Raw genomic sequence first — 11,770 nt, 5'->3', positions numbered from 1 at the left:
ATAAAGAAGTTATCTAACTATTAACTAAAAAACTCAACCCAATAATATTTTTAATAACTATTTTAATATATTTAGAAATATTAATGAATATTTTTATATTTAAAAATATTTAAACATAGCTATTAAAAATATATCATGAATTTTGGTAATTTTAATAATTAGACAAGTATCCAAATATATTACAAATTCTGGTAATTTTAATAGTTAAAATATTTAAAAATTTATATTTAAAATATATTTCGATCTTTTTGGTGTTGAACTTTCAAAACCTCCAGACGTTGGTATTTCAAGTATCTAATTCTAAAACTTATACAAATAATATTTTTTTCTTGCATTCTTTTTATTGAGAATATAACATATATCTTATATAATTTTTTTATGAAAGTAGATGCTCAATCAAACATAAGTCGCTCTAAAAAATATATTTCATATATCACTTTTCTATGGTTAACGAAACATACAAAAATTACTTTTTTAAGTATCATATATCTAAGCATCAGCTTTACAAGCAAAATATTTTAGTAAGATATAATTTTTTCTATGAACCAAATGAGTCCTTATTTCGAGCTCAAATGGATGCCTTCCTCTATTTAAAATAAAGCCCGTACCGCTAGAGCTAGGACTATCCTCTGTTACATCTAATATAATTATCTAGATCTATATATCTTCTTGTATTTCCATCAAATAATAGATTTATAATTTTTCTGAATCTATTTTTTTTATGTAGCTAAGTAAATTTTAGAATCATGTGGTATCATATTGAGTCATAGAACTTCCAAAAAAAAGTTTATATATTCTTTTCTTTCATATATATTTCTTTTCATTGTTTATTTGTCATAATTTGGGGCATAATTGCAAGATGTTCGCAAAAAAAAAAAAATAATTGTACATGAATTCTCGAATACAAGATCTAAAGATTTAAGTTTTGGGATTTGACCCTTAATTCATCAAGGCCAAGATGCTAATCACTTAATAGTAGAACTAATGAGTTATGTTAATGGTTGAGTAGCTTTTCAAGCCAAGTTTAGCCTCTCATTTGCATCTATGCTTCATTCACCTTTGACAAATGTTGTTATACCAAAAATGTCCAAAAACACATAAAAGCTACTAGATGTGGAGGCACGCAAGAAGGAATCAAGTGAAAAGGTTATCATTGATCACAAAAATGGAAAGGATGAAGCTTTTATGATATGGACTATTGGTCTCTCAGAATCTCGATACCACTTCCAATAATAAATAAGCCAACAAAATCAAAGGTGAATATATTAAAGATTACTTTTTTGATAATTATCATTGACCACAAAAATGGAAGTGATGAAGCTTTTATGATAATTGACTCTTGGACTCTCAGAATCTCGATACCACTGCCAGTAATAAATAAGCCAACAAAACCAAAGGTGAATATATCAAAGATAACTTTTGTGATTAAAAATAGTTATCTTCACTTTATTCACCTTTGATTTTGAATAAACTGAAGATTACTTACTGAAAGAGATAACTTGCCTACTGGAAAACTAGAGAGAGAGAGAGAGAGAGAGAGAGAGAGAGAGAAGGAAGCTTCCACTTTATAGTTTTCTAGTAGCCAAATCTGACAAGTCGTGGCATTAGGGATACAATATTAAGCAACAACAAAGGCAACAAATCTACTACACTATATTGAATGTTTAGACTGCATCAAAATCATTTAGATGTAAACTATAATCCGTATTAGGGTTTTTTATGACATAGCAATTGGCATCCAACATTAGATCTCACTCAAACCTCAACTATGTAGTCCATATCCACTATGTAACTTGGTTTCATATTTAGATGGAACCAATATTGTAACTTGCTCCTCTCTCTATTTCTGACCTTGTATTTCAATAAAAGCTAAAAACAATACAAATTATGGCTATGAAAAATGCACAATATTTTTATTATTTAAATTACAATACAAGAAGATACCAGCTTTATGAACAGTTCTCTTAAATCATGGTCTTCATCAACGTGTGCCAGATAAGAAGCGCATAATTTACTAAAGGCCATTGGATTTCCCGTGGTGCGCATCCATGACTTGATGCCCATGCGTGCCGAGGATAGATTAATTGTGTTAAGCTGGTCAGTACCAAATTTAGATTAAATAGGACGGTTTTCCTTTTTTTTCCGGGAAAAAAAAATGCAGGACGACGGAAAGGAGATGCAAAACGGGGAACTTGGTAGGAGAGGAAATCGGAATATCTCGTCCAACGGAAGCCCCATGGAGGCCTGGGGAAGTACGGAATCGTTTCCATCCAACCACGTGTTGACCATCTATACGGCAGACGGCGCAATCAACAAGTCTCGGATGGGAAAAGTTATTATATGGACCAAGTCCGATGGACCAATCAATCGACATACCGAAGCACATGTACGGTGGATAACAGGGACGTCGCATTTTATCTTAAATTGTTTAAATATAAAAGGGGTAACGTGGTGAGTAGCTATTGGACGAGATCCGGTAGACATTCGAAGGGTAAACTAACGCCGTATGGTCCATTTGACTTGCCACAATTCTCGTACCCCGCAGTAACGCAAACGAATTACATCAGAAACCGCTTCAGATTCACCCAAGTTTACACCCTCTCACCATTATGCTTTATCCAGATGACGTAGATCTGCGTGCAGTGAAAGGCTGCAACGTTGGGTGTTTCTGGGGAGTGCACCCGAGTTCTTTGCAGAAAATGGAAGGCCTCCAGCCACTCCAAACGGGAAGTCTCCTCATGCCCTAAAGTGGCCGTCCTTGTCCTCTCTTATTGATGCATCCTAAAACCAAATGGCTGTCCTTAAATAGGAGAGGACAGATATAGAGCAGCAGTCGATTCCTTCCATTATTTGCTCGGTAATCCACTCTAGTCCCTTCCTTCCTCCCCAGATCTCTATCACCTCGGCTTCTTCATGGCGTTTCCTTATTCTCCATCTGATGTTATTTCCCTTCGTAAGACTTCTTTGCATTCTGTTATCAGATCTGAAGAGGATCGATCAAGTTATCGGCTGCTGCGAGCTAAGTGGGGAAGGGAGAGATGGGCAGAGGGAAGATCGTGATCCGAAAGATTGAGAACTCGGCCAGCCGGCAGGTGACCTTCTCCAAGCGGCGCAAGGGTCTGTTGAAGAAGGCCAAGGAGCTCGCCATCCTTTGCGATGCCGAGGTCGGCTTTATCATCTTCTCCAGCACTGGCAGGCTCTATGATTTTGCCAGCTCCAGGTCACTCCTCTCTCTCTCTCTCTCTCTCTCTCTCTCTCTCTCTCTCTCCACCTTCCTCACTATATCTACATAAGTGCATTTTTTTTGTCACATCCCATGCAAATTTTTCTCTTATTGCATGGTATGACATTCATGTGCAATCTTAGAGGCGTAGAAGTTTGGTAGATTTAATGGTAATTCTAGGTTTGGTAGTTAAGATTAATGCATCAAAAGGGTCGAAGAATAATGAGACCGAAGAAGCTGAAGAAGTCCTTAGGAGAAGTAGTTCATTCGAAAGAACAAAATGAGATATTTTTATCCCCTTCTGGCTTAATCACCTTCTTTCTCCTCTCTCACTTGGTCTCTTGGGTTTTTCCTCCATCAAGTTCGGTGCTGAGGGATACAACTTCCCCTCACCAGGCACAGAAGTAGTTTTTTAATTGAAAAGGCTTGTGAAGCAATGACGAAATTAAAGGCTTGGAAGAGGTCTCTTTTTTTGTTTTGTTTTGTTTTGTTTTGTTTGAAATAGAAGAAATGGAGGGTTCTTTACAAAGGTGTGGCAGAAGTTATGTTGAGAGTCTTGTATTGTAGATTTTGATTTTAACTTACGGTCTATTCAGTCAATATCAGCCGCCGAGAATAGAAAAACTAATTATGTGATTGATTTGTCTTTTTCCCAAGAGGAAAGTAAAAGTTTTCGGTAGGTCTTTGCAGGGCTTAGAGATTCTTCTGAGCCTAATGGTGGTAGAGTAGTAGATGATGCTCTTGAGCCTAAAGATATAACAGATTCTGAGAATACTGCATGAGGGATGCGATGAAGCTTACCTTGGCTATTAGAATTAAATCATGATGAAGAGCTCAGGCACTTAATTCAGCAGCCATTGTGATGAAAACTTTAGTAATGTTGACAAGGCTTGGTTGACTCGTATAAAACCTACGGGAACTTAAAAATGGTTTGTCTTCCATTGCTTTGGACCGGCCGACGGGAATGCCATGATGCAGGGATGGTGATTTTGACAAGAAACCAAACAAAAGAACTGGAATTTTCAGAAAGATAACAGAACTTAGTGTCCGTCAAATTCATGAATCAGAAAGAATGTGATGCGAGGATACATATGCCAGAAAACATAAAAGGGACGTAGTTGGCACTGGCTGGAACCTAGATTGTTTAACGCATATAAGCACTACTGGAGCCAAGATTGTTCAAAAATCGATCCCATTTGCATTTCAAATGCTTCTTCACACAATTATCTAATTGGATGTTGTAATAAGGATAAGCAGTATCATCATAATTTAACTGATATGAAAATCAATTTACAAGACAAAGGGGCATCTCCCACAGCACCATCGGAAGACACATTCATACCATTATAAATAGCTGTGAAATCTAGAAGTTACTAAGAATAGTATCTCGTGCGTCAAGATCTTTTATCAACTCTGCAGTGAATTAACTAGTTTTTTTTTTTGCTGAATAATTGATGCCTTGACCAAGTTGCTTATCTACTACGTATATGGAGTTGAGCAAGCAGTGGATCCTTTCCGGTCTAGGTTGCAGGAATTTCCTGCAGTTCGAGAACATGATAGTTTTTATATAGTTGGTTTAAGGAGAGGCAATTTGGCATTCTTTTCACCGTATTTACCTTTTTAAGCCACCCATCTGTCACAAAAATTCACATACCTAAGATGTAAGAATTTCCTGCAGCCAAGATGTCGAGGATTCAAACTAGGACAACGAGTTTGAATTGATTGTGCATAAAATGGTAAAATTGCTTATAGTCTTTTCTTTTTTATTCTGTACACATCTCTATATTTTGATGTGATTATCCAAGTATAAAGGAAATCAAACTAAATTTTGAGTTTTGAATGATAACATGCGAATTACATTTTATGCATCAGTGATATGCATATGCTACATTGAAGTATAGAGCTTTCCCACCCAAAAAGTGTAGAGCTTATCTTGTTTCAAAATAGCTGTGATTATTTCAAAGTTTCTTCTTAAGAGGAAAAAACCAGGAAGTTCAATTATCTTATATCTTCATCATAACTAGTGAAAGAAAACAACCACAGAAGATGAGTTGCTTAGAGTCAAATGTTCCTATGGGTAACATATGACTTCTCTTTCCGATTGAGTATATGACTTTTTAGTCTTTAAGTTCTCTTGCTGGATTTTTTGCAATGACAAGATATTTATTTTTTTAGATTCACAGTTTTTTTCATGTGAGAATCCTTATTGATAGTTCATGCATGCCCAGTATGTTGTAGTTATAATTTCCAACCTTTTATGTGATTTATGTGATTTTTTTCTCCAAGCTTTAGAAGGAATAGTATCTAAAGCATGCAAGAAGGAAAATCAATGATGGATAAGAACGACCATGCAATATTAGATAGGAAAAGGCTTTTTTTATGTTATCAACTTTTCATAGAATAGTCCTATGATGGAGTTTATACGCTCAAACAACTTCAGACTTCTGATTTGTATAGGATATCTCCGTCTGTATAGTCGCAATTTTAATTTGAATAGGCTGAGTTCTGAAAAATTTATTGTCCAAAGATGATGAAAAGTTATGAAGGGGCAAAAAGCATAGATGGTATTTGAGGAGTTAATATGGTCATTGGAGTAAGATGGAATCAGCAATTCATGGTCAAAGAGTACATCTCTGGAGGAAAAGCAAAGGGCAAATCCCAACCGATTTCTTCAAAGTGATGAAGTACAAGACAAAAGTGAACAATTTGAGAACGGATCTTTCCTCTGGATAACATGTAAAGTTATATGTGCTCCCAAAGGATCTTCAGACTTGATATAAACTATTTTGGCCACTACGAATACGGTTGGACATAGTCTAGAAGTAAGATCCGTCATATTGTGAAGCCAAATCATGTACTAAACTTCAAGAGGCCATAACTTGGTCATGCAATGCCCAATTAAGATGATCTTTTTTTTTTTTTGAAATTGAGGTTGAATCAGGCCAAAATTCTATCATTTTTGTGTTCCAAAATGGGTTAGTCAAATCAAAACTTTTCTTTTCGGAAAAAAACTTTGAATAGTTGTTATCTCTTAATCTATGAAGAATAGGATGGAGATACAGAATGCAAAGTTGATATAAAAATCGAGATCTATCTCTTATAAAATTTTATTTTTTAAAATTATTTTTATTAGTTATATTTATTTTTGGAGGTCTAGTTCTATTCGAATTAGGAGAAGAATCCAGTCTAAATTATTAAAGAAAGGACCTCACCAATGTTATAAATAGGGGCTATGTACCTCGATTTATGAGATGTGGAGTGTCAATGCAAGCAAATTAGACTTAAGCCCTACTTTTGTAGCTCTTCTATCTTCTATTTTTTTATAAAGAAATTTGAGTTGAGCAAATTGAAAAAAAATATTTCTTTTTTGTCAATCGAATCAAATTGGTATCAGAGCTTCGATTCTTTACATCTATGAGAGTTTTAGTTTATGGTCTAAACGCACGAGCAATACAAGCAATTAAAAGAAGAGCTATCCGTGCTTCAAGTATATCGAAGGAAGAAGACGAGTATGGTTGTTAGTTCTTTCTCGATGGATGATGAGATGAAGAAATGTCTCACATAACCAAAAGAGAAGATTGATCAACTCAATAAGATAGTCTTTCGATTGGCGATACCTTCAGCATAAGCACTGGCAACTTTTGTTGCGAAGCTATTTCTTTCATCTAAAAATGAAGTATACAACATCCAGTGAGGAAGTTGAGCAACCTACAAGTATGCAAAAATCTTTTTTTCAACTCTTTAAAGTTGAAGCTCGAATCGATATCTCTATATATGACAGAATTGTTAATGTGGAGAAGCTAGATAACTAGCTAGACCAGTTAGAAACCAACTTTACCATCTATGGATACTCCAATATCCAGAAGGTAGTTTTTGCTCATCTCAAGCTTTCTAATCATGCTCTTATCTTGTGGAATTCATACATGAGAAACAACGATGCTTCTAATCTGACATAGAATAAATTTAAAATTCTAATCGAAAAGTAGTTCTACCTAATTAGCTACGAGAAGGATTGGTGGATTAAGTGGCAGTACCTGTGGTAGAAGTACGATCAATTTGTCCATGACTACACCACCGAATTTTCCAAGCAAGCAATTTTACTTGAAATCTTCATCAACGATCATGCGATTTTTATGAAGTACATTGGAGGTCTCTATGAAAGTACCCAAAAAGAGCTGTAACTCTTTAAAGTTGAAGATATTAGCAAAACCAACGTGAAGGCCATGAGGATTGAGGAGAAGAATCAGCTTAGGAAAGGTAAGAAGGATGACAAGTTAAAAAAAGATAGTAGAAAATCAAACTAGAAGGAACGGGATAATAAGCAAGCCAACATGGCTAAAAAAAAAAGATAATTTAAAAAAAACATTATCATAACCTCGATGGACACATCAAGAAAAAGTATTGAAAACTTTATCCAAAGCTACAACCGAAGAGGAAGAAGCCAAAGGATGATAATTTGAAGAAGACAGGAAAGGTGATTCTTAATACTATAGAGGTTGAGGAGCTGCTCGAGCTGAAGCAAACAGATTCCAAACTGTGTTTAATAGTGAGAAAATCCAAGACAACAACTAAGTCAGTCCTAGAGGTGCAAGAAGAACTCTTCCACTTGAAAAATCTAGTGAAGCAGAGCATTATCAAGTTTATTATAGATCTTGAAAGCTAGAAGAATCTCATCTCTGAAAATCTGGATTGAAAGCTGGGGTTGCAAACCAATCCTTATCCACATCCCTATCCTCTTAGTTTGATTCATATCTACATTTTCTTCTGAGAAACAAGTAAAATTTCTTCCTACCGCTAGACAAGTATGTTAGACTGAATGCTTAATCTTAGTTTTCTAAATAATCTGTGAATTTCTAGGCACGTCGATATGTATTCCTAAAATAAATTGTTCAACTAATTTTCTTTTATGATTCTATCCTTGAGGGATTTTCTTTTAATCTCTAATTGTAAGTAATGATCTCTCTTGCTTATGGATTAGAGAATGTTACCATTCTATCATACAGATTATTTGAGCATGAGTTTAAATTAAAGAACTATTATATTAGAAGCGGTCATATGCAAAGAGGCTGGGCTATTGTTAGGAGCATGAATCAGGGCTTATCCAAGTAGACATGTGTCAAAGATTCTAGGTTCAAATCTTGGATGTTTCATCCCAAGTATCATGACCTAGGCAGTTATAGGTGAGTCTTTCCTTTCAAAAACATGGTTGTTGTTAGAAGCAAATATTCTTAACGAAACTAGAAACTGTTGATGATTATAATATTTTTATTATAATTAATCTGCATCTTTATGTTTTGCTTATGGATTGTGCCAGCTGAGGAATTAACTTTCCAAATGTGGATTCCTCTCCTTTAGGTTTTTGTTAATTAATCAAGTTTTTAATCCATCATGCATCTTCTATCTTCCTCCCTTATGTTGATCCCTTTTCTGTTTTTAATTCGACTCTAATTGGACTCCTAAACATATTGGACTCTATCCCTTACTCTATTGTCTAACCTCTCTCTCTCCTCAAATGCATGTTGCATGTGCCCAATTGCTAGTAAACTATAATGTTTGAATTAAACTAGTGCACTGTTTGTGTGGCAAAGGATTGGTTTTGAGTCGGATCAAATATAGATTAGGTCAAAGAATCTTCAATGTGTACTTGATCGATTTACAACTATAAATTGTTAGCTATTTCATTCATTTTATATGCACACCTAGTTAACCTCCCAATCAAATTATAACTTTACTTATTAGTTATATATCTTGATAAATAAAAATAAAATGGGTGTAGAAAGATAAAACCTAGAGTTAGCTTCAATTTTTGAGAGATAAGAGGGAGACCCACCTATATTATGGTTAACTAGGCTCAAAATCTGAGAGATACACTATCCATACTTGAACCTAAAACCTTAAGTTGTTAGAAGCAAAGGAGCTATGACTACTAGGATAATACCCAAATGGATTATTAAAAGTCTTTATACAAACTCATTTCTTTTAAAAAGATTCAAAAAGGTTGGAGAGCCTAAGTTAAAAATTGCCATCTCTAAACTACTCAGAACATAGGCACGTCTAATGCATATTTAGGTTCGTCCAAGTCTTGAGCCTACGACCTTCCTATTATTATTTAATGAAAACATAACTAATAATATATTTTTTAAATAACATTTTTAAAAATTGAAGAATGTTTTGGATAGTGAATTTGATAAATAGAATCTATTTGATATATTTCTCTTTTATTTTGCAATAAGGTGTATATATATATATATAAGGCAACATAGAGGCAAAACATTCGGGTCAAGTCTCCTCCAATGGATGCAGGATGCCGTTAACTTGCGGGAATAGACCTCCCATCATCAACTTTGCAATGCTTTTGCAGTAAGATGGGTATATACAAGGGCAATGGAAAAAGAAAACCCCACTCTCATTTACAGTTCTAAAAGGAAAGAGCCATGGGTAAGTTGGTCTCGAGCCATTGGCAGTGACTATAGTGGCAAGAACGACTGTTGAAAATGTTACTTTCACCCTCATCTGCCCTTTAAGCAACAAAGTAGAGGGATCGCCCGAATGCATCTGTTCTAATGATGTAAATTATTTGAAATTATTGGAAGATACTATAGAAGCCACATGACGCAAATTAGCCGTGCAATTTCATCAGGGACCAAGTTTCCAAACCTGCTCTTAACCTGATCATCAATTCCTCGTTTCCCCTTTCAGTTCCTTTGAAAATTGGAGTTTCAAATGAAAAAACAAAAAGAGTTTGGACGAGGAAAAATGCCTCAAAACAAGCATTTGAATTGCTCCTAGAGCACCTTAGCACCATCACAAAATGAAAGAATTGTGTCATGCAACAGTAAATAGAGTTAGATGTATAATTTTACAAAAGTCACCATAATTATCTCTGAGTGAAGCAGTGAAATTTTTTTTAAAATCTGATTAATCTCCTTCAGTTCATTTGGATAATGAAGTTTTAGTAAAAACTATTGGAAAGAAAAATATCTCCTAAAAGCACTTAAGTGTGTTTGAGTGTTAAGCATATGTCCATGTAGACAAAAATGAACAACAAAGCTTCATACTTACCCGAAAAATGAGTCCTCTGATGTTGGGGCATATGAAGTCTTTGGTCATAAGCTATACATGGTTCCTCTCTTTTGTGTGAAGTCTTTGATCATGAGAATTTTTTTTAAACAAGATGGTGCAAATAGGCTACTTGTTGAGAGATAGTCCCATGTTAGATAGGTTAAGAACTCCAATAGGTCTTATAGATTCATGGGTCCTTCCACCTATCAGCTTAAGATTATATCAAAGTCAGCTTTCTTGCTTATTGATGATCATTGGCATCTCCAAATCAATCATAACGTCTGTCCAAAGGATCTATTGCAGATTGGCAAGGAACTCAGCCCACCAACAATAAGAAAAAAATTAAGAAGAAGAAAGCTCCATTAACTTGCATGTTGAAAAAAATAAGTAGACAACAAAATAAAATTGACTCGAAATAAAGTATAAAATTTAGTCCAAACTTATCATTTATATGAATATAATTGTAAAATCGTAAATTCTTTGGTAAAATGGCTATATATAATTTGCTCAATCTCTGAATCATGTACCCTTGATTTGTTAGATTGCTTGATTAGATATCCAATGACTTTGGTTTTGACACTTCAATTCACCATGAAATCTTTTGGTGATACATATCTTTTAGCTGTTGCATCCTTGACAAGTCAAACTACTAAATTCACTAAGACTTGCAATTAAATCATATTAGATGGACTAATAATGACTAGTTGCAAATAGGAAAGTAGTAACCAAGAAATTCCAAGTAAACTAACACAATTGAACAATTCTTATATTTACCAAAAAAAAAAAAAAATCTTACGAGGAGGTCCAATTTCCACTCCGGTAGGAGTTTCCCGTAAAAGCAATTTAGGAAACCAATCTAATTCTTTTAGGAAACTTCCTTGAGAGCCCAAATTTGGAAAGAAAGAGGACTTCTGAAGGTTGGGCTATCGAGCTATGAAGAGGAGGATCACTCAAGGAGGGTAGAGAGGGGTGGAAGTGAAGGAGAAAAATCTAAAGTAAAAAATTCTCCTCGATGGTCTTTTGATAAAAGCATTCTGATAAATCATTGGTTTGATTTGTTCAAGAGAGTAAATCTAGTGAAAGAGACATCTTCATCAATATTTGTGAATTAATTGGTAGCTACTTATGAAATGGATTCCAACTTGATTAGTTAATTGAAATTCATTTGTTTTCCTATGATTTTTATCTAGTTTTTACATATGTATTTAATAATATTTTTTCTTTATTTATGATCATGTTTCTTGTCTCTTGCATGAGAGTTTTTTTCTTCGCCATCATTCCACATTCCTTGCATTTGTATTTCTGTATTGGTTTCCCTGATGACAACTGTGAATCGGCTCGGTTCCATAAGAAATATATGATCTGACAAGTCCTTTTTCCACGGGCAAAGGACAACAAAATTTGGTAAAATCACCTATATTTAGAGTATAGACAATAAAGATCGAGTCATCGACTATAGGGAATACTCTCCGAAGGAGAATGCTA

General features: G+C 34.6%; 1 protein-coding gene across 8 annotated transcripts in view; it reads left to right on the top strand.

Annotated features, from left to right (window-relative positions):
* Nucleotides 1–2,647: 2,647 nt before the first annotated feature.
* The window catches only part of LOC103701881 (MADS-box transcription factor 23-like), a 46,050-nt gene continuing 36,927 nt past the window's right edge, over nt 2,648–11,770 (top strand). The window contains exons 1-2 of one of the 8 annotated variants that reach the window (XM_089926448.1): nt 2,648–2,857; nt 2,982–3,220. In XM_089926448.1, coding sequence (XP_089782574.1) covers nt 3,039–3,220 — 182 coding nt within the window. In that variant the 5' untranslated portion in view covers nt 2,648–2,857; nt 2,982–3,038. The remainder of the gene's footprint in view (nt 2,858–2,981; nt 3,221–11,770) is intronic. The other 7 variants (XM_089926446.1, XM_089926450.1, XM_039130176.3 and 4 more) reach the window with 7 other exon arrangements.

Source organism: Phoenix dactylifera, chromosome 12 (genome assembly GCF_051530095.1).
Source record: "Phoenix dactylifera cultivar Ajwa chromosome 12, Ajwa_hap1_PhDact_Kaust_v1.1, whole genome shotgun sequence".
NCBI lineage: Eukaryota > Viridiplantae > Streptophyta > Magnoliopsida > Arecales > Arecaceae > Phoenix > Phoenix dactylifera.
Note: the sequence above shows the minus strand (reverse complement) of the source record. Positions and strands in the feature narration are given on the sequence as shown.